General features: G+C 35.9%; 1 protein-coding gene across 2 annotated transcripts in view; it reads left to right on the top strand.

The window, feature by feature from the left end:
• Positions 1-20,491, top strand: part of apolpp (retinoid- and fatty-acid binding glycoprotein apolipophorin) — a 45,911-nt gene extending 25,420 nt beyond the window's left edge. Inside the window, exons 5-27 of one of the 2 annotated variants that reach the window (XM_069128242.1) lie at positions 281-4,816; positions 5,064-5,570; positions 5,930-6,116; positions 6,494-6,710; positions 7,157-7,449; positions 7,827-8,021; positions 8,099-8,325; positions 8,559-9,054; positions 9,307-9,491; positions 9,914-10,134; positions 11,906-12,479; positions 12,733-12,974; positions 13,161-13,404; positions 13,713-13,949; positions 14,430-14,563; positions 15,321-15,478; positions 15,557-15,740; positions 16,311-16,449; positions 18,362-18,550; positions 18,991-19,236; positions 19,352-19,549; positions 19,815-19,843; positions 19,880-20,491. In XM_069128242.1, coding sequence (XP_068984343.1) covers positions 281-4,816; positions 5,064-5,570; positions 5,930-6,116; positions 6,494-6,710; positions 7,157-7,449; positions 7,827-8,021; positions 8,099-8,325; positions 8,559-9,054; positions 9,307-9,491; positions 9,914-10,134; positions 11,906-12,479; positions 12,733-12,974; positions 13,161-13,404; positions 13,713-13,949; positions 14,430-14,563; positions 15,321-15,478; positions 15,557-15,740; positions 16,311-16,449; positions 18,362-18,550; positions 18,991-19,236; positions 19,352-19,549; positions 19,815-19,843; positions 19,880-19,883 — 9,642 coding nt within the window. In that variant the 3' untranslated portion in view covers positions 19,884-20,491. Of the gene's footprint in view, positions 1-280; positions 4,817-5,063; positions 5,571-5,929; positions 6,117-6,493; positions 6,711-7,156; positions 7,450-7,826; positions 8,022-8,098; positions 8,326-8,558; positions 9,055-9,306; positions 9,492-9,913; positions 10,135-11,905; positions 12,480-12,732; positions 12,975-13,160; positions 13,405-13,712; positions 13,950-14,429; positions 14,564-15,320; positions 15,479-15,556; positions 15,741-16,310; positions 16,450-18,361; positions 18,551-18,990; positions 19,237-19,351; positions 19,550-19,814 lie in introns of both variants that reach the window. The other variant, XM_069128241.1, reaches the window with a different exon arrangement.
• Positions 20,492-23,224: the final 2,733 nt, after the last annotated feature.

Below are 23,224 nucleotides of genomic sequence, written 5' to 3' on the forward strand. Positions count from 1 at the left end.
ACACCTAGTATGTACATGAAAGATGAGTCTTTCGTCAATGTTTAGTGCATACTCGCCTACGGCAATAGAGAGAAGAAAGTGTAAATTTGATATATGAAGATTAGTAATTTCTATACTATATATTTTTTATGCTGAGAGTAGTTATTCATTGTTCTTATCGAATATAACCTCAGTTTATAAAATGATATATTTTTGCGCATCATCTATCTTCTAAACTTCCTTTCGTCGGCCACTGTACATAAACCAAACATTATCATAATCACATCAATCATCCTTTCAGACTGACGTGATGGGAACCTGTCCAACAGAGTTTAACTTCCGCAAGGAAGGTGACTCTCTGATCGTGAATAAGAATAGAAACCTTGCTATGTGTGCATTCCGGGAGAACGTGGACCAAGCGCTCGTATCTGGCAGCATGGACACAGCGGCTGGTTGGAAATCCTCTCCAGTCCTCGGTTCGCAACAATCGATCGAACAACGTTTCAAACGCGGTATTTTAACCAAAGCTGTATCCAAAGAAGTGTACAACCTCGTTCCATTCAGCCATGGAAGTGCCGGTGCCAAGACTACTGTAGAAACTACATTAACCTTAAAGAACGAAAAGAGTGACAATCCCACCGCAGAAGTATCCCAGCCAAAGTCTATCATCTTCGAAGCTCCACACCCAGTATTGAAATCCTCTCCGGAAGCCATTAACAATGCGTTGAAAGCTGCGAAAGCTGAAGTAGCCTCACGGCGTACCGTGAGACCAGAAGCAGCTGCGAAATTCGCTGATCTTGTGAAGGTTCTCAGGTTAAGCAACAAGAATGACATCCTTTCTGTGTACCGGAAGGTTCGTTCCGACAAAGATGATCAGAAGCTATTACTGGATGCTCTGTTCCAAACTGGAAGCGGTGAAGCAGCTGAAGTTGGTGTAGAACTAATGAAGAGCAAAGATCTCTCAACTGTCCAGACTCTTCTCTTCTATGCCAGTCTAACTATCATTCGCCATGTTCATCTGCCATCAGTGTCAGCCATAACGACTCTTCTGGACCAGCCTAACCTACCCCGACTTGGCTACCTTGGAGTTGGTCAAGTAATCGGCAAGTACTGTCAAGTACATTCCTGTGACAATGTGCCAGAAGTGAAGCAGGCGGTGCACAAGATTCGTGAGAAAGTAGGTAACGGCAAAACCAAGACCAGGGAACAGGAGAACATCGTCGTCTCTGCTCTTAAAGCTTTAGGTAACACTCAGTTCCTTGATGACGCTACCTTGCAGAAATTGGCCAATATCGGTGCTGATAAGAACGTACGAAATCGTGTACGAGTCGCTGCTATTGAAGCTTTGCCAACCAGGTGCACGATGAAGTGGAAGAATATCCTGTTTAAGGTGCTAGCTGATCGAGAGGAAGACAGTGAAATTAGGATCAAGTCTTATTTGTCTATGGTCGCCTGTCCTTGTCCACACACGGCCAGTCTTCTGAAAGAGGTCCTGGATAAGGAGACTGTCAATCAGGTAGGATCTTTCATCCAAAGTCACTTGAGAAACCTGAGAGCCTCGACAGATCCTAGCAAACTGAATGCCAAGAATCACCTTGGACTGATCAAGCCTCGAACAAAATTCCCGGAAGACTTCAGGAAATTCTCCTTCAACAACGAATTATCTTATAAGATGGACTCGCTTGGTATCGGTTCTACCCTTGAGAACAATGTTATATACAGTCAAAATAGTTTTGTGCCACGTTCCACAAACTTAAACATGACAATGGAGCTCTTCGGACGTAACTTCAATTTTCTTGAATTGAATACACGTGTGGAGAATTTGGACAGAGTGATTGAGCACTACTTTGGACCCAAGGGAAAAGTCTGGGAGGTCTTGGACGACTTGAACACTGAAAGTACCAATACCGCTACCTCGCTTGGTAAATATATTAAGGAACGGTATGAGAAAATTAGACCTAAACGTGATGTGAAACAGGCAGAATTGGATAAATTCGCGAAGAACGTGCACTTGAGAAACAACGAGGTCGATCAGGAATTAGATGTAGACTTATCTGCCAAATTGTTTGGTGTCGAACTCGCGCACTTGAGCTATCAAGGTGATATCCACAAGCTGAATCCTAAAGCCATCATCGACAAAATCTTCGACAGCCTCGAGAAAGGCCTGGGCGTTGTCAAGGACTTAGACTACGACTTTGAGAACTGTCTCCAGTTTCTCGACAGTGATTTAGTGTATCCCACCGGTTTGGGAAGCGCATTAAGTCTTGGTCTGACTGGAACAAGCGCACTTCGTTTGAAGACTGGTGGAAAACTAGATCTCAAAGCTATTTTGAATGATCCGAAGAACGCCGAATTTAAACTCCTTACTGAAGCAAGTGTTTCTGTCAACATCGTCGGAAATATGCTCGTAAAAGCACCTGGAGCCGAATCTGGAATGAAGATCGTTACCACTCTTCATTCAGCTACCAGCAATGAATTGATTGCTTCCGTATTAGATGGACACGGCATTGATATCCACTATAGCATTCCTGAGAAGACGCAGGAGATCATCAACGTGGAGAGCGAGGTCCTATTCTCCTCTGGAGCTAAAGGAAGTGAATATGTAGCTCCTAAATTCGCAAAGGGCAAGGAACACTCCGGTTGCTTCGAACAACTAGCCAGTATTCTTGGTCTAACCATCTGCGGAAAAGTATCATATCCTTATCAAGATCTAGGTACTGTTATCCAAAAGCCACTGTTCCCCCTAAGCGGACCAGCCAAATTTGCAATCACCTTGAATAACCCACAAATCAACAAATATCACTTCAAACTTGACCTCAATATCAAAGACGAGAAGAAACGTTCCTTCGAACTTTTGCTGGACAATGAAAGTAGTGGGTCTAACAAGCGTCTAGCGTTGATCGTCGAAACAGGTGTCGAACCTAACAGGTACATCAAAGCAGCTTTGGACACGCCTATTAAGAAAGCTTCCGTGGAAGCTGTACTTAAGAATACTCCAAAGGAACGTACTGTGAGTGTCACTATTCTTCACGATCAGGTAGAGTACTACGGTGTTATAGGGGTAATAGCTAGTGGAAGCAAATACAAGCCTGTATTGGAGTACAAGGTACCCGAGCATATCGTAAAACTTGCTGGCCCGGGAAAGCTGACACCATACAAATACAATCTGGAAGGAACGATAGATGTTTCTGATTACGAAGGTGGTCAAAAGTACGTGTTCGAAAAGGTAGCTTTCGTTATTGGTGGTGCAAAAGTAATTGTTGTTGATGGTAATCTCGCATGGACACCTACCAGCATTAACGTGGACACGGTTATCAGTCAAGAATCAAACAGGAACATAGCATTCAAATTGGATGGCAAGAAAAACAACGACGACTACAAGCTCTCAGTTTCTGCCATTCCAAATGATCCGAACAGTGCATTCAACCTGAACTGGGAGTTCAACAGAGAACCGAATGAAATGGGACAAAAACTAGTGTTCATTTACGGACCTGATCCAAAGTCTGAAACCAATCGCTTGTCCTTAACACAGAAAGTTGTTTATAAACTAGATCCCAAGGATCTCCTTTGGTCTGTATACAGCGAACTCACGTACCCGGCGATCAATCTCAAATTGAAGTACGATGGAAAGCTAACCCGCAAATCGGTCAATACTGACATCGAAGTGAAATATAAGTTGTTCAAGTATGGGACCGAATTATCTGCCAAGAGAGACACGGAGAAACCTGGTGACTATGAAGTTGAACTGGAAGTTGAATTTATGGAAAACAGCATCGAAGTGAAAGGCAAGCGCATCATTCTAGATGGACACAAGAGCCAATTCACCAATTCTCTCGAGATGAAACCAGGTGGCAAATACAGCGCCGATGGGATGGTGATCCATGATATTGGCAAGAACAACGTGAACCTACAACTGGATGGACACTTAAATCTGAATGGAGTGAAGGTGAAAGTTGACACTGGTCTGGAGGCTAATCCTCAACTTCTTAACTCTGTCATCGAGATGAAAGTCGACGGTGTGACCTACATCAACTTCCAATTGAAGACCAAACATAGTCCAAATCCAAGTGGTACTCTGAGTGTTAACTTGAAGAATTATTTAACAGCTAATGGTCATTACTCTTACAAAGGTGGTCAAGGAGACGCAAACCTGAACGTCGATATTCCTAAGATCAACCGGAAAATCAAGGCTACCGGTACTTTAACTGTTTCTGGATCTCAACACGTAGGCAACCTCGAGCTTCTGTACGATGCTGAGAAGGATCCTAGCAAACGTCTCAAAGTTTCCACTGTATCTGATATCACAAAGACGTCCGTAGACACGAAGAACGTGATAGAGTTCTTGAAATACAAGTTGGAAGCTAACGCCAGAGGTCAGTTGCAAGGCACCCTACAGGATGGCCAGTTACAACTAGAAGCTGACGTTACTTTACCCAATGGTAGACACCTCGTGTACAAAGGAAAACGTAACAGCGCGAAGAAGGAGAACAAATACGATATACGCGTGTCGAGTGAATTGGCAGATTACGAACAGAAGGGTGGACCATCGAGGAAATTCATTTACGATACTAACATACAAGATCTTGATCTGGTGGCGATAACCTTCAAAGGCAACGCTAACTTGAAGTACATCAATAAGGACGGAAAGGACGTGCGATTAACATGGAGTGGAAAGAACCTGGAACAAGTGGATAAGGGAAAGCTGAGAGAATTGAGTATAAAATTGGACGGAGCGAATATTCCGAAGAAGCTACAAGTTCAGCTTGGCTGCGTTCATGATGCCAATACTAGAACGTACAGCGTCGAGTCGTCTGTCGGAGATGATTTCTCGTTGGCGGTAAGAAATTTCCTGAATTTTTTTCCAATTCTAACAATTCTTGAACAAATTTGAAAGCTAAATATGCGAGTTCTTCCAAATTAAAAGAATTAATAAAGCTACCCATCTAGGGCTCTTAATAAGAGTAACTATATTTAAGTAAATATTTTTAATAACTTTTCAACTACTAAATAACATTAAAAACCAGAAAATCAACAAAATTGTAGTTATCAATAATATTAATTGAGATTAATTTCCAATTTTATAGAGCAAGGTAAATCTAAGACACGGAAACAATGTCGATAAACCATACAGAGCGGACTGTGATCTGGAAATGAAATTGCCTAGCGATAAGCTCCAAAACCTGAAGCTCGAGCTCTCCTCAAGTATGTTGGACTCTGATGAGGCGGATATCATGAAAGCTACAGACAACATAAAGCTGACATACAACAACGATCACAAGATCGAATTAAATTCGGAAATCGAGCTGAAAGGATTAAATAAGGACATGGAAGGTCCCAGCGAAGGTCAAGGAAAAGTTACTTTGGACATTGTTAATCTCCCTCGTATACAATTATCGAGCAACTACAAGTACAATCCAACGCCAGAGAAGAAGACAGCTATGGTGAATTTGGATGGCCAATTTGGAGAGAAGGCAATTTCGTTTAGATCTGATAACGAATACCTTCCTACAGTCGCTATCGTCAACATCAAGGCTAAAGCCAACTTACTCCATGAGAAATTGCGCAACGTTGATTTGCAACTCGCTTACAAGGTATTTTACGATTTAAGTATTTTTATTTTGCCTTTGATTCTTTAACCTTCTCGTAATCCTCGAATCGTTATATGTTATATGAAATATGAAAGGAATAATTATCAGGATGGGATAAAATATATGAGAAATATATGTGTAAGAGACGTAAATAAAAAAATTATGTTGTGCTATTCACAACTTCTAATATAGTGGACTAGAAAATAAGAAAGAATTACTTGGTCACACAAAACAGGTCTCAAAATGAAAAAATCTGATTAAAGTTTGGAAAACAATGCTAATATAGAAAACTCGACAAAATTTGATAAATTTACTAGCAGGATACTTGTTCATCTAATTTCTTATTTCGTGTGATTTTACAGAGACTGAAAGAAGAAAACAAGCTAACAATCGACAGTAAAGCAGTTGCTGACGGTAACAAATATACTTTGAATGGTGAAATGCAGTATTTGGACACGAGCAGTCTGTTCCACGTAACATCTGCATGTCCGAATGGAAAAACCGAGATATTCTCCAAATTCCAAAAGCTAAATGAGAAGGAATACAAAGGTGACTCGAGCATCGATATATCAATAGTATTCTTTTAGAAAGATCACTGCAATTTTGTTTTACAATTTCTCACTCCACTGTTTATAGCATTTAGTATTGTACTTTTGTTAGAACAGTTAACTAATAAGATTTGCTGAAGAACTGGCTGACAATTACAAGAATGTAATCAATACTTTTAATTTAAATCTAAAGTGGAGGAAAGATAATATTATTAGACTGTGATATATGTATAAAGTGAGCAATTTTAATTTTCCACGTCTTTTTTCTTTCTAATAAATATTTTTATCTTTTTGTATATCATTTTATATGTTGTTTTAAAATTGAGAATTTTTGTTTGAATTAATTACAAATGGCCAAATTTTTGTATCATGTCACAGGTGAATGGATAGTGGACACTCCTAAAGGATTCGCGAAGGCCGATGCGCACGTGGATCTCGAAAGTATCGACAATTTCGTGATTAACGCGAACTTTGATAGCGACAAAATCAAACACCGCAAGATCCATGCTGAAATCGCCAACAAACCAACACCAAAGAACGGCAAGCTCATCACCATGGCTGTGACCAGCGATGGCAAGAACATCATAACTGGAAGGTATTCCTCTCAAATTTTTTTTATGATCTTTATGAATAGACTGTGGATATTTAAGCAAATTTATATTTTTCCGAACGTAATTAACGAAATGAAATAGATACTTATTCCGTTTATTAAATATAATTACGTGTATTTTAATTCCTATATTTTCTCATTCGTTTTCCATATTTTTATGAATGGAATTAAAAGATGTAAAAATAAATCTACTCTATGTTTTTCTACATTGCACATATGGAATACATATGGAATTTTATTTTTACATATATAAATGTGTCTGTATTTTGGACATTGGTGAAATACAATTCCCTAAAAATTGGCCATTTTATATATGTATCCTAAAATTTTTCATAAATGCATAAGAAGAAAATCCGCAGTTTACTTATCAATTTAATACAATGTACCCAATCAGGATGTAAATATAGGTACATGTTGTATTATATATCCAGCACAAACTACAAACGTCGCGATGAGGATGGAAAGATCGTGGTGGAGGGCAATGGAAGCATGAAGGTCGGCGATGATACAAGGAGCTCCTCCTTCAAATATACTCGTCAACAATTGAGTCAAGAAAAAGATGGAGAAGTTGGCGTGGCAATAGTGTTGAACGTGAATTTCGAGCCATCCGCCATCGTGGGTGAACTAAAACTATCGAACAAAGAGCTACACGTGTTCAATAGCTACTGCGAGCAGAACAAGGACTGCGCTCAGTTCAAACTTCAATCGATTATGAACGTTGAACGTGAGTAATGTTTCCATAGTCTTAAAGGTCGTTCAGACTAGGCAGGTTATCCGATTTAGAATCGGATTTCGAGTTCAAGCAACCAAATTGGAATGACTATTGCAGTGAGAAAAAGAATTCTCAAAATTGTTAGAAAACCAGTTAAAAGAAATACTCAACTTAGGTCAATCTTAGATTTCGTTGAAAAAGTTAGCGGCAAAAATGCTGTGAAAAATCAATTCAAAATATCTAGAATAATTTCATGATTTATTTTTATTTATTTTAACTATTAATCTAATAATACTTATTGCAATTACTAATTTAGACAAAATCGTATCACAACGTATAAGAATTTTCAATGAGATTTTCAATGAAACTTCGAATGCTTTATTTTTCAGAGAAAAAATTACTAAAACATCAAGTAACGGTAGAAGTCGATCTGAAGAAGTTCAACGTGCCTGTCGAATTCGGTCTGAAGACCAGGACGGAGTTGAAAAACCCGATATTCGACCACAAAACGAATCTCTATCTCCATTCTTCAAAGGATAAGACCGAATACACTTATCAATTATACATTCATCCTAAAGAAGCTGGTAAAAACGAGGAATAATTATGGAAATAATTTCGAACGTTAATGGAACTAATACATTAATAATATTTATGATTGCAGCTTCCATTGTATCTTTGCCTTCCCGTGAAGTAGCTGCCATTTTCACATACGATCTACCTAAGACCAAACAGACCGCGTCATACAAGGTCGACGCGTCTCTTTATCTGGACAGAAAGAACAAACCATCTGATAAGACCAGTTTGTCTGTCAATGGAGACATTAATATCGATAAGAACAGCATGTCCCTTAATGGGGAAACAAAATTCTCATATCCAACGCAGTCCAAGGTAAAATTAATATGATACATAATGATGAACAAACGCAACATTCTTTATAGAAAATCCAGAATAATCTTTCAAAATGATTCGTACTGTAAATGAAAAATTTTCAATGGAAAATTTAAATTAACTCGCGACCCAGTTACACTTTATCTAAAAATAAAAAAAAAGGAAAAGTAAAAATTGCATAATGAAAAATGTACAATACAAATGTCGAATATTTTGTGTATTCTCATTTTCAGGACATGGTAGTGAAAGGAAATGTGCACTGTAACAGGGAGCAACAACTATTGAACGCTAATTTGGACATAGACGTGTTCGCCAAGAAAAGTCAGAAGATCACGATTGCGGTGAATGTGCAAAAGCAAGAACTTCCTGAAGGCAGAAACCTGACCAGTTCGGTCGAAGTGAATAGCCGTGGCCAGCAATTGAAGCTCGATCTGAAATCTCATTTGACAATATCTATCAAACAAATAGGATTCGGCAATTTCTTCACCTACAATGACGTGAAACAAAAACCAAAAACTTTGGGTGCTCTTTTCTCTGCTGACACAAGCCATGTTTATCTGTTTGTCACTTTACCTGACAAAGAACTGATCAAGGATGACTGGAAGCTGGATATCTCCAAGAACAAGCAAAAAATATACAGAGAACTGTCTCTTTTGGGCGAGGCACCTCGCGTTATGAGCTACGAGGCCAATAACTTGAACCCATTCAAGTTTGAGGCATACTTCAAAGGTAAGCTTGATATTTTGACACGAACAGTGCTTGACCCGATAGCTACTTCGCTCGAGTTACTTCGAACCGTAACTTAAAGTACGCGAGACAAGCAAACCAGTCAGGATGTCCTGCAGTTGCATACACGTTTTCAAGTCGTTTCAGATTTACAGAACGCAAAATTATCGAACTCATAAAAATTTGTCAAAAAATTTATGTCGACGTTCGAAAGTTCATCTTAATGTGTGTTCATTTTGAATGCATTAATTTCAGGTAACCCTAAGGTCAAATTTAGCGTCAACGGACAAGTTGTCATTGGTCAACTGGCGGAGATCCATGGGAATGCTATCATAAATGGGGCGAAGAAGGAGCTATTCCACGGTTTGGTTCATTTGGACGAGAAACAATTCCTGAAACCCGATTTTGGTTTCAACAAAGAAAATGTTGCCGAGTTAGTGGTAAGTAAACTTGATTGTCCAGCGATAAATTGAGTTAGGGCAATTTACTAGAGTTCGATAATGACGATAGGGATCTTTATTATATTATTGTGATTCTGCGATTCTTTGATCAAGTAATGTTTGCGTTCTTCGTAAGAGCGAATTGTTGTCTCTACAGAGATAAATGACAAGTAAACACCGCTGATGTTTATGCATTTAAATATGAAGAAATGCGCAAAATGCGTATAACGTACAAAAATATAGAAAATATCCAAAGAAAAGACACTAGCTATTAAATTTGATGGATGAAACAAATCGCTGCTTACGTGTTTCATTTCTCTTTAGAAATACGAATTTCCATTAACATCCATAGTCTGATCATCATTAAATTGTAAAATTATCCCATAAATGTTCGCTATCTACGTTGATTTGACTTTTTACAGGAAATTGAGAAGAATAAGATTCTCGAGCTTGTGAAGAAATTAAAAGACGTCGACGACTACGCATTGAACCAAGTAAAAGCAGAAGGCACAGACTTCATCGAACATCTGAAGAAGGCGCAACCAAATATGAAGCCACTTTTAGATTATTATCAAACAGAACTGAACAAGATAAAGGACGAACTCAATGCTGACGAGAGCATCAAAGAAATCCAGGCTACCTTGTGAGTATTCTTACGAGATTCTATTTCCCATAGTGACGTTTAACATGAGCCAAAGGATATTGCACATAAAATAAACACTTAATCGTATCCTGTACTAACTTGTGATGATACAGAAACTATTGCAAAAATATAATTTAAATATATTCCAAATATAGTTAAATATAGTTTACATTACGTGGTCATTTAAACAGTATCACGGTAATCGTTATCAAATAATTTTTTCCTTTTTTTAAACTTACCGATGTTCTGTAATAAATGTGTAATATATGTAGAAAAAAGTTAGTTTAGACTATTTTGAATGAGATATCTTGTATATTGAAATTGATAACAGTGAAACTTTCATTAGGTGGACAAAATTATTTACTAGTAAAAATATATATAAAACAAATTGAAATGATACTATTGTGTTTGACTAGTCTATACCAAGCGAAGTATTTGTTTATTTAGTGTGAATATTAATGATTTGAAAACATTATAAACTATGTATTATATAGTATTATATTACCTACTATGTAATATATACTACAATAGTCACCAAACGGTGCTAGTATACTCTATGAATAAAATTAAGAAAAGAGTAAAGTTAAGAAAAGAGTACACTAAGCATAGACTCATAAATGCTTAAATATAAAAAATTATAATAAAAATACGAATATAACAACGGATTGGTTTTTGGTTTTGGTTAAAACATAAAGGTGAATCGGCGATATTTAGTTCCATTTTAGGATATTGCCTTATAAATACAGAATTTATTATATTACAAATTTCTTGTTGATTTCCTATAATTTTATCGAACATATTACAAATTCTTTATGCTAATTCTTATCTAGTAAACTTTGGAATTACTTTTGAAACTTCCCAATTGATCTTCTATAAGTTATAGTTTGTTTAACCATTATATCGAAAAAAAAAATATAATTCACTGTTATTTCGTATTTCTATTATAACATTTTAACAAAGCATTCGTGAGCTTATGTTTATATGACACCTTTTTCTTATTTTCACTCATAGAATATGCTGGTACCATTTCGCTGCAATATCCTGGGACATCGTGTATGTACATATATACATTATAGTATTCTATATTAGAATCTATATAGATCTATATTATATATAAAGATAACGTCCATATTAGAATATTAGGAAATTTTTAACTAAAAATAGGTCGAAACCAGAGTTTGAAATTCGAAACCGGAATCTCATGAAATCTCAGATGCTTAAAACTCAAAATCTGGAACGTTTATTTCTTTCTTCCTTATTTTCTAAACTGTTAAATTTTTATCAGAAAATTGTTTATTGGAAAAATTATAGCAATTAAAATAAGTCTGAAGTCTCGAAACACGAACTTAATTGCATCGTTATTAGTTGAACAGAACTAAATTCATATAATTACAACATTCTCCTAAGTTATTTATAAAGATTGTCATTTACCTGAGTCTCGGATCACAAAAATAGTAGAAAGTTTCGTGTGTTGAAAATTTATCCCTAATTAGTGCTAGGATCTACCAAACCAAAATGACTGGTATCAGACTTTTTATCTTTGCAATTACTATAAACATGCGAGTGTTTTTAACGATATCAAAATGTTTGCTTTTCTTACGACAGAAATATGATTACACGCATTAGGGAATTTTCATTATACTGCTTTAATTCCAATCAACTACTATATGATATATTTAAATACGTATTAAAGATCGATAGTTCCAATGTTAGAATAAGAAGACAAATTAAGGATTACGTGAAATGTTTAAAGACGTTCATTCTCTTCAAGGAACAAATACTTTGGCGTCCTTGTGACAGCTATCACGGAGATGATGAAAGAAATTGCGAAAGGTCTGGATAAACTTCAAGAACAATTAACCAACATAACGACCAACCTAAAGGAAGCCATTAAGTCGATTTGTCCTAAATTGAAACAATCATACGAGAAGATATTCCATCAAGCTATGGATATCCTCGAGACCTTGGCAAAACTCGCCAATATTTATCTTAACGCGGTTCTTGACTTGATAAATCAGCATCAAAAGGAAATAAATGATACCATAGGTTTAGTCTCTGGAATAGTTCAAGACTCTGCGAAGGTTGTATTGATAGCATTGGAACAGGCCAAACGAAGCGTCGAAGAATTCTATACTTTGCTGATGAACGAACTGAAGGCCCTGCCTGTTTACGAAGTGCTGAAGGAGAAGTTGGAAGATCTGAAGAACTTTGAGATACCGCAAACTATTCTGGCTCCGATCGAAGAATTGTGCAGGGTCACAAAGAGTATTCTGCCTACTGCAGAATTACAGCATCTTGTCGACAGCATTTGCCAGTATGTTTTCAAGCACATCAAACAAGAGAAGGTATGTTTCCTCGAGTATACATATGCAAATTTGATAGATTTGATATTCAGAAGAAGTCGCATCTATTAAGTCGTCCAATAAGTTTACACTCTTCTAGACCGTTGATCTTCTAGATCTAGACTGTTGTCGTTATCTATGAATACGTAATTAGATTAATTCATAACGTAAATTCCATGTTATAATAATAATCTCATCAAACCAATGAAAGTATTAATTTTGACAAATCAAAGAAGAATTGACAAAACTGTTACAGGTCGACGAGACGAACGAACTGAAGAAGATCTACTCGCAACTCTCGTCCGCGATTCAATCGGTTCTGACTCTGTTGCAAAAACAGTCTTCGTGGGGTAACTTGCTCTCTTTCGTTCAAGTCCAACCACTCGATTTCACTCTTTTGTCCAGACTCCCAGGCATTTCCGCCATCCAATCCTCTGTTGTGAATCTCTTACGTAACAGAGAGCTACCGACGCCTTTGGATCTGTATCGCGCTTACAGGTAAATAACTTGATAAACGATCTTGTAAAACGTTTAAATGTCTCGCTCTATTCTTTCTATATCGTCCACATTGGAAGGATGGAAACAACGCTCATACTTGAGACTTAAAACAGCATTTTCTGACAACTGTAATTTGAAAATTGACGCAGACAAATAGAATTACAGAAATTTTCGTTTGTCGTTTAGGCCGACCGCTCATCTAAAAGATCTCATACCACCCTTCAGCAAATCAGGAGTCGTCACTCATGGAGGACACTTCTTCACGTTTGATGGACGTCATTTGACCTTGCCGGGTACCTGCACTTATGTTCTAGCACAAGATATGCAGGATGGAAATTTCTCTGTCATAGCAAACTTCAATGGAGGAAATCTGGTCAGCATCACGGTTACCGAGCTGAAAGAGAGCATCACCCTCAAGAGCAATGGAAACGTAAGTGAGAAAATTTTCTTCTGACAAATGATTCGTAATTTATGGTAATTTATGAAATCGTTTGCAAAAAGGAAAGTTGAGCGAAATTGCTTAAAAATATCTAAAATTAGAATCGAACTGTTATTAGCTAATGGGCTAAAATTCAAAGAGTTCCACTTTTATTCAATTTCTTCGTAAGGTTAATTTTCTCCTTTTAATTTCCTTTTTGCGATCGATTGAGTTTATAGTCGAATCATATTAAAAGTATCAATTAATAATAAATCTGTATTATCTGTGACATTTGAATACGAGCGTGACTGTTCATTCAGATCCTGATGAACAACAAACCGGCCGAGTTCCCAACGAGCACGAAGAATCTGCACGCTTACCTCTTCCCGCCATTCAGCAACATCAAGTCCGATTATGGTGTCCGAGTTACATGCTCCAACAAATCACCTATGATTTGCGCCGTCCATGTTTCTGGCTTCTACCTGGGTAAACTCCGTGGAATCCTTGGCGATGGCAACAACGAGCCATACGATGATTTTACTCTGCCCTCTGGAAAGGTATGTGTCTTGTATCACGAAGTCTCTAAAGAGCTTCTAAGTTCGTGGAAATGGATACTCGTGGAAATCGTACGGGGCACCAAAGCTCACGTTCCAACCGGAGTATCGTTCGATTTTTAAAGGGTAACACTTCCATTCGTGAGGTACATTTTCGAAAAGAGTTAACGAGATACCGATTTTTTCGTACTGGAATTACCGACGATTAGGCTACAAAATTTGTGTGAAAAAAGCAACACGAAGGATACTAGAATCTTTAAAAATTATTATCTAGTTTGAAACTAATTTTTAAGAATTATTATGTAGTTAGTATGTAAAGAATATATATTCATTTTAAATAGAACAACAATAATCTTATCCATTTAGGACAGGATAAAATTAGATTTCTCTTCATTTATGTTTGTTTCGTGTTTGGATAATTAAATAATAGAAATAATTGTTCCATATATAATTTGAAAATACGAATCTTTTTTGTATTTTTAGATCACCGAAAGTGGATCAGAATTTGGAAACGCTTACAAGCTAAAGGGTGAATGCCCAGAAGCGACTGCAATGGACCACAAACACCATGCTCCAATCTGTACCGACTACTTTACTAGCTCCAATTCGCCTTTGAAGTACGTACACACTTTCTTTTTGCATAAAAGAAGTTTATGTAAGCTCGTACCACTTCTATTATTTGCTAATTAAATACACAGTCTTCTTAAAGTAATAACATTTAACGAAATAACACGAACTCTCTCAGGGGTAAAACGTGATAACTCTATTTTCTATTTATAAGTTCCATTTTAAAAATGAACTTACTTCGTGTGTGTGAACACAATCCTATATCACATAACTTGACGTCTCTATTTAGTATTAAGACAAGATATGTATCTTCCTTAGTTCATCGAACCTTTCAAAAATATTGATCGTCATAAAATTAGTTATCTTACTTTTTCACAAAATCCTTTTAATCGCTTATATCTTTGAACCTAACAAATTTGCATTAAGTTTCGATGACGTTGCTCTCTTTTTTTGTCATGTGGCACAAAAATAAAAAATCTACGATATCTTTCCTCTATAGTTCAGTAACTTGACCTTGATTGTTAACATTAATTATCGTAATTTAACATTTTCCTTGCAGTTATATCCAAAAACTCGTCTATGCGTATTGAAAGATCGAACATAAAATTTTATACTTCTTCCACCGAGAAAATCAAAGTTTTCTTCTAATTTAATAAATAAAATTACAAATCACTCGTATTTATACTTTTTTATTTGAATAATATGATATTACTGTAATATCTAATCGAATATTAAATATGAATTAATGAATATTAAATTGAGTATTAATTTCAAGTTTTTCTAATATTTGATAAAATATGATTATAGATCTTGCTTCAATATCGTCAATCCAGTACTGTATCGCGAAGCTTGCGATCATGCGACCGCCGTTAATACACCAAACGGAGCTTGCATAATTGCCACAGCTTATCACTATGCTTGTTACGAGCAAGGCGTCATGAGCACTCAGCTTCCAGCGTCTTGTGGTGAGTTCCCTCTAAAACGTATCATTGACTCTAAACGTTCGAGATAAATGGAGCTAAGTATTTTCTTCCTATTTTCAGTGAATTGCAAGGTAGGAGCAAACGAAATCGAGGTAGGCGACACGTTCAGCGTGATAGTTCCGAAGAAAGAGGCTGACATTGTTTTCGTAATCGAACAACAGACACCGAACGACAAAATCTACAAAGAGATGATTGTTCCCTTGATGTCTGAGGTCAGGGAGGAATTGAAACAACAAGGAATTACGTGAGTTGAATTTTCGATTTATCATAGAAACAAATCTTTGAAATCTCTTCCTCTGATTCATATGCATTTCCTTTTTTCATTGCATTATATACATAAAAACATCTGCATTTTTTCAAGTAATTTCACAGTTAAATAAATATAGAATATTGTAACAAGTTTAGAAACGATATAGCTACTTATAGTTAATTATGCAATAATAAGACTATAAAAGCAACATCGCGTAATAAAAATTACAAAATTGAAACTATACAAAAATTACCAAAGTTATATTATTCGATAGATATTAGACTGTTTTAGACAAAGGTTATTAAAAATATATATATTGGATGCCGATATGTAATATAAAATCAAATTGTATTATTAACATGTATTTTGTCTTTGAAGTGTAAAAATATGCGTACTTAAATCTCAATGTAGTAATGTTTCAAACAACTCAATCACAGTCTCAACGAAGGATTAAAAAGAAATTTAGAGAACACACTTCTTGTCTCCTTTTGTGTAGATTTCACTATATTTGACCGATTTTCTCCAGATTAATGTTTACCATTTTCCTTACAATTAATTTTACAGAGATGTGCACATTGGACTTATTGGATTCAGCGAGAATATGAAGTGGCCACAACACTATACGTTGAATGGCGACACCAACATCGACGGAGAGGTGAAGAACATGAAGTTCCACGAAAAGAAACCAGCAGTTACTTGGCAGGTAATTCTACTTCTTTAAGCCATTATATAGGGAAACAGTAACTTTTCTCGACACGATAAACGAAGATATTAGATAAACAAAGTTATTTGGAAAGTTCGTAACGGAACTTTAAGTGAAAGATTCGTAGCGTTGTCGGATAAAATGCTGCCGAACGCGTTGCTTGGAAAACTTGTTTCTAACTTTAAAGCAATATTTCAGAAATTAGTAATTAAACGTGCCGTTCGATGATATCTATTATACATTAATTTAAAGCTCGAAGCCAGTCGATTTTTTTAACTCCAAGTTAATATTTTATTAACTATCATAACACAGCAAATTGTTTATTAGAACAAAACATAGATCCAAATAAAATCCCAGCATATTTCTTAAAGAGATGTAAACTTGGACGTAACGTAGGCAAAATATGTTCGTATAATGTTCGTAATATTAATACAGTTTTTGGAGAAGTTACGATAAAAGTACAGATAAGTTGCTATTGATATAAAGGATTTAGATCGAGAGACACAAATGTAAAAAGAACAAAGAACCTGATCGACAAAAAGAAGTCACCTGTAACGATCAGGTAAAATAATTGTTTTGCATTATGATCAAGCTGTATTATTTTCATTGAAAGTTTTAGTAAAAATTCGCCTATTTCGTCTGTAATCTAATACGTCCGATAAATGAGCTAAACGATCCAATTAAAATCAAGAGGCACCTTTTCAATAAATCAATTCCTCTTTGATCGAAGCATTTCAATTTTTGGCTAAATTTAGTTATTTATCAAAAACTTTATAATATCGTGAATATAATTTTTCATAAGCACCAAATACACAACAAAATATCATTGGCTATCAGAAAGGCTACGTTTTTCAAACGTCTCGAAGGAAATCGAATTATCCTTTCATTTACTCCACAAATGAATGCTTCGAAGCTCATTAAAGAAACATGTGGCAGAAGTAGAGGCTGATGCAATGAACCGAACAGTAAAGATCATTCAAGAGTTCAATTACACTTCCGATCGACGTAATGATCGTTTTTTTTACACGCCATTCACCGACATCATTAACTTTTTCTCTAGATGCGCGTGGAAATCACGTGGTCGGCGCCCCGCATGTTTTATACGATTCATTTTCAATAACAAGAAGTTGATTCACCGATCAAAATTGATTTTCCTTGTTGTGACTTAAAATTGGATACGTCTACTAGCAGTTGCCTGAGTTATATAAAACATTATCGGTAAATCGATTGAAAAACAAGAAAATCTGCACGGATAAATACGACAGAAACTATTCGTGATACATAGTAGATCGTTGCTCGATGAATATTCTGTCTAGTAAATGAAGTCGAAGTCTATTAAACGCGTATTATGTGCTATATTTCAATGTGCTCCGTTCGATGCAACATTTGAACAACGTATGAGCAATTTCAAAGCATATCGTTAACTATACAACATATGTATAGAAGAGTGACATGTCTTAACAATCGTGAACTTTAAGATATGTACAAAAATTAACAGTAAAAGTAATTTGTTTTCTGGAACGAGGTTCCACATTATTTATTCTTATTTCGTTTAATAGAAACAGTATTGATAATTAGAATGGAATATGTACATGTATGTAATTAATTTTCATAAATATCTCAAAATTGTTGATTTCTAAGATAATTTTCTACGTCTCTATAATAACAAGAAGTGTCAAAATATAAAAACTACCCTAATTTCTTAGTTAGCAGTTTCTCAGTTAGAGATCCTCAAAACTTAGAGACTATTACCTAAATAATAAACGATAAACAACAATAATCAATTTCTATGTATTCTTTCGTTCCTGGTTTCTGGTTCTTTGATACACGTTAACACGATCCATAGGATGTTCCGACATTTTTGTAGCTGGCGTGATTTATGTATAGTAAAAAAGAAAATAACGATTTCTAGGAAGCAAAGACGGGCGATACGGAGAAGAGGCTTAATTATTTACGCCAAAAATTGGATGTCGAGCTGGGTACATTCAAGTTGACCGACGCTTACGAGACTGCGATTCGATATCCCTTCAGACCTGGTGCAGCCAAAGCCGTGATCGCAGTGATCGCGAATCCTTGCGAGAAGAGTCCTTTCCCTATTTCGGTAAGCAAGACTTTCTATGACGTTAAGTCCTAGTTTAACACGTTCGCTACACATATATAGTTGATGAATAGATAATCCATCATAAAATCGATCAGAAATTGAAAAATAATCCTCAATTATGATCATTAATCATTAGACTCTCTGCGAATAATTATGTAAATTTAAATTTCCTAATAATTAGATCGGAAATTTTTATGCGCTTATAAAAAATATGGAAGTACAATATTATACAAAATGTACATAATATGGCATGGTACAAGTGTATTGCTTCCTATGATACTTTTTAAATAAAACAAATTTTCTACTTTTTTAATTATATTCTCGAAGATATGTATTTGCATTAATATCTGCTAATAATCGTCAAGAAGAACGTACTTCGACTGTAGAATTTGATCGATTTGTGGAATTAAATAATATTTAAACCTTGTTTTCTCTTTCAGTTGCAACATCTCAGGCTTTTGCTCGGTCACAAGATATATCGTGATTTGGGACTCACCTACTACCATGTGTCGTATCCCGAAGAGCTGCTCGTCTCGGGCAAACCTCTAAAGAATATCGTCGGATACGACCAAGACAGCGTGTACACGTTCGCTGACAGCAAGAAAAAGCCTCTTACCGGAAACACCGACATGAAGAGCAATCTCTCACCGGCGATCAACGACGTCTGCGCTGACTTCGCGGTATCCGTAAGTGTTCAACAAGTGATCCTCATCTATTATTACGTAGCTCGTGAGCGTTTCGAAAGACAGAAACACGTAGGAAGCTGAATGAATCGAACATTTACCTGATATCATATTGCAGTCTGGTGGTGCTGCGTTCAGTTCTAACAACTTTTTGGACGCCAAGCCGAACCAGAAGAAACAATTCGTCCAAGTAGCGGCGAGGAGGGTCGTCGATGGACTCGTTAATTTAGAACTCCAGAAAGATTGCTCGTGCAACTACCAGTATGGTATGGTTGGTCGCCCTCAGTGCAAGATCGTAGGCCGCAAGGAAGTTCCGGTGAGGAAAGCGATTTTATAGAGTTCTATAAATAGAAAAACAGAAGTTATTTTTAACGTCAGTGTTTGACCTTGCTTCAACCTTTTAATTTTTACTTTGTCATTCGTATTGTTCGAGTCATTTTTTAGTCGACGTAATGTATCATGTAATTATATGATTTCTTTTTAAGGAATATTTTCGCTCTATTTTAATTCTTTTCCAATTTTCAGAGGTTTCAATGATAACGATAAATAGCTCAAACCGTATATACGTATTTGTATTTCAGAGACCCGCCAAGGGAGGAGCGAAGGCAGGTTAAGGCGAGATCTTCGCGCAGACTATCATTACTAATTAATTTAGGTGTATCGTGTTTGTTACTTTGTTATAATACGACGTATTTTCTATATTTGTAAACAAATGAAGATCGTTGGCGCTTCCCAGCGACAGGGAAGGCCACAATTATTACGTAATCCTTGTCGAGAACTGAGATTTCATTTTCCCTGCGTCGAAATCCGCTTCGACGAAAATTCGTCGGACGCCGATTGTCCCTTTTTTTTTTTCTTCCACTTTTATATTTCTTCGCAATTATCGTGTATATGTATGTATATGTAGACGTTAAATATTTGTTCAACTTGTATCAGTCGCGACTTAGAGAATAAGTTTCTTACCCTGAGTAAACGCAGGTATTAATAGACGCAGGTATAAGGAACAGAATAATTATACGAAGAATAACGCGCGGTATACTCGCGTCCATGTAATGCATGGGACATCGATTCGATTCACAGTACAATTTGTACGGCTTACCTTTATTAAATTAAGATACCGATGCTGTACGACTCGAGGCTAATCTGAATTCGATACCGACCACCGTATTCCGTTTATCCGATACGAATGAAAACGATTTTACGTGTTAGATGATACTGTGGCTTATGGAGAAATATACATACATTGTTCTTATATGTATTATGATCGACATTTATTAATCTCTGTTCATCAAAGTCTGCATTCCTGAGCCAACATGCAAATAAAATTATTATAAATAAAATTACTATGGAAATAATATTGATTATTATTTAATAAACAATCATTATTAAACTATTATGTATTAATTTCGAAGGGAAGTTCGTTTATGTATTGTATAATTTATTATCTATAAAGTCAAAATTTATTTTGTACGATATCGGCATAAATTACTAATTAAGATAATCAGGGTTATTTAAATACATATATTACGAAAGTTTTAGTCGAGACCAAACTGATCGTTTTTGTGATTAAAATACTGCCAATGTGAAAACTCGAAAGTTAAACTCGCTAAAAACGAATTGGCCAAAAGCAACGATTTCGAGACAAAGAAAACCGGTCCTGCTGATAGATAATCACGAGGAATCGGAGACAAAAACCTAAGATTGATCGTGTTCCACCGAAATTTATCGAATAAAACGTCGCATCGTTTGTTATTGATTTTATCTATTGAACGCAACCCAGTTTCAAGTATAATTACCGTCACGCTTGCAACGTACGGAATCTTGTTTCGATAGTTCACGTATCTTTCCTTCGTATTTTTCTCTTTTCAAACTTCTCCCCTAACCCTTAAACACGTAAAATTGCCATTCGACAACACAGCTGCATTTCAAACGTAACGTAATACATCGAACATAACATTATTTATTAATTGCTCCATTGTGTGTTCGAAACTACCACTATTATCGTGGTATATCTAATTCAATTAACGTAAACGAATAAACGGAGCGTCTGTTTACAAGAAAATTATCTTATCTTCTTTACAATCTTTGAATTAATACAATAACTTGAGCCAAGATGTTGCCACCTAAAATATTTTTCTTAGTTAGCTAGCAACTTACTGCTGCTGACTCCTACTATGATATCGATCTCTCTTCTATAAAAATTTTAATGAAACGTTAGAAACGCCAAGATTTTTAAAAGAAACCAATTTTCTTCAAAAATTATAAGACACAAAATTATAATAAAAAATTTCAAAATATTTGATTATATTTAGAAGCATCGTGCATTTAAGGGTTAATTTCAATGATCTTCTAATAAAAGATATCAAAATATTCTATTATATCTGCAAAACGCAACGACCAGTGGCTACGACTCTTTTTTTGCCATATTTACGTGATATAAGAGCTGTTTTAAATATCGCCCCTTCGCGGTGACGTTAACGCTACGCTAATGCTACGTCGCGATCACGTAAGTGAAGTGTGCAGACACACTACTTGAGTTTGCCGCGTAGTGCGTATCTGTGTTTGAAATCAAAATTCCTTGCCGGGTTAATGAGGGAGGTTCATCAGATAACCGAGCAACCGACGAACCGGTGTACTTATTTTTAAAATGTTTGCCTTAATCATTTGTAAATTGCTGTTTTATGGTCAGCGATGAGAAAATTTTGAAAATTTATAAGGGAACCGCCGATAACGTGTTTCAGCCAGCAGAAAATAAACTAGCCGTGATCGATCATTAAAATCACTAATCCTCCTTTTTTACACTTCTTAACGATGTTTTACACTAGATCTATTTATTCTTCGTACAGATGATTCTATCTTATTGAGGGTGCTCACGCTATTAGTTCACGAGGTTTCTTCTTTGTAAGTGGTAGATTTACGAAGATAATGAAAAAGGGCACAATTTTAATACCTTTTATCAAGATATTAAAAATTATTGAATTTATAATTTTTATTACAAATTACATATGCCGATGATCCAAAGAAAAGATATTTTTCAATTTGCAATGGTCGTCGCGAGATAGCAAGACACTGAAGCTTTCTAAATTATGAAATTTACTTTTCATGTCGAATAAAATGTAGATGACAATTGAATTATTTTTAGTTTAGTACGCGATCTATTCGTTTTTATAAATTTGAATCCTTTCGAAATTAACGAAGACTAAATTGCTTACCCTAAATCACTTTGATCAAAGCAAGCATGAAGCGCGCTTTGAGAAAATATTCAGTGCCCTAACAGCGACAATGTAAGTACATCGTATGATAAGGCTTATCGTTGAATATACAGACATATGCGCTAAGTGCACATTAAAATTGATTATTAGAGCGTAACTCTGCTCAACGATTCAATTCGAGAAACCTTACGCTCCGTCGTATAGCAAATCGAATTATTTGCAAATCTTCATTACACTTTTTTTTCTCTGTATTTTCCTCTTACATTAAATAACAGACTTTCTATAGGTTCAGAAAAATTCATCTTACTTTTCCAAGCTCCTCTGCAAATATACTTGTGCAAAAAATAACCGATTACCCTCTAACACAATTCTTAAAACTCCTTAAAAAGCGTAAGAGATCAATTTCTAAAAAAAGGTTCTGTATTCTCCCGACAGCAAACCAAATTTGCAATAAATCTCGATTTAAAAAACTTCATCTACAGAATTCGATCTCCCCTTTTTTTTTAATATTTGCGTAACAATAACGTCACTGATCGCAATCGACGCTTCGTTCTTAAAGCGAACTGATCTAATTTTGACTAAATCGATCGTAAAGAAACCGTACTCATAAGAGAATATTACTTAACGACGAAGTAATCCAGAAATAACCATAGAAGTCGAAGAAAAGGACCAACTGCCAATTATTCGATCCTTTTCATCATCGTTAAAAAGGAAATCAACTTGCTACATAGAGGCTTCTAGATGAAGCAAAGGAACAAAGATACGCATCGTATAATCTG

This window comes from Bombus flavifrons, chromosome 15 (genome assembly GCF_040668555.2).
Source record: "Bombus flavifrons isolate JBK064 chromosome 15, iyBomFlav1_principal, whole genome shotgun sequence".
Classification (NCBI taxonomy): Eukaryota; Metazoa; Arthropoda; class Insecta; order Hymenoptera; family Apidae; genus Bombus; species Bombus flavifrons.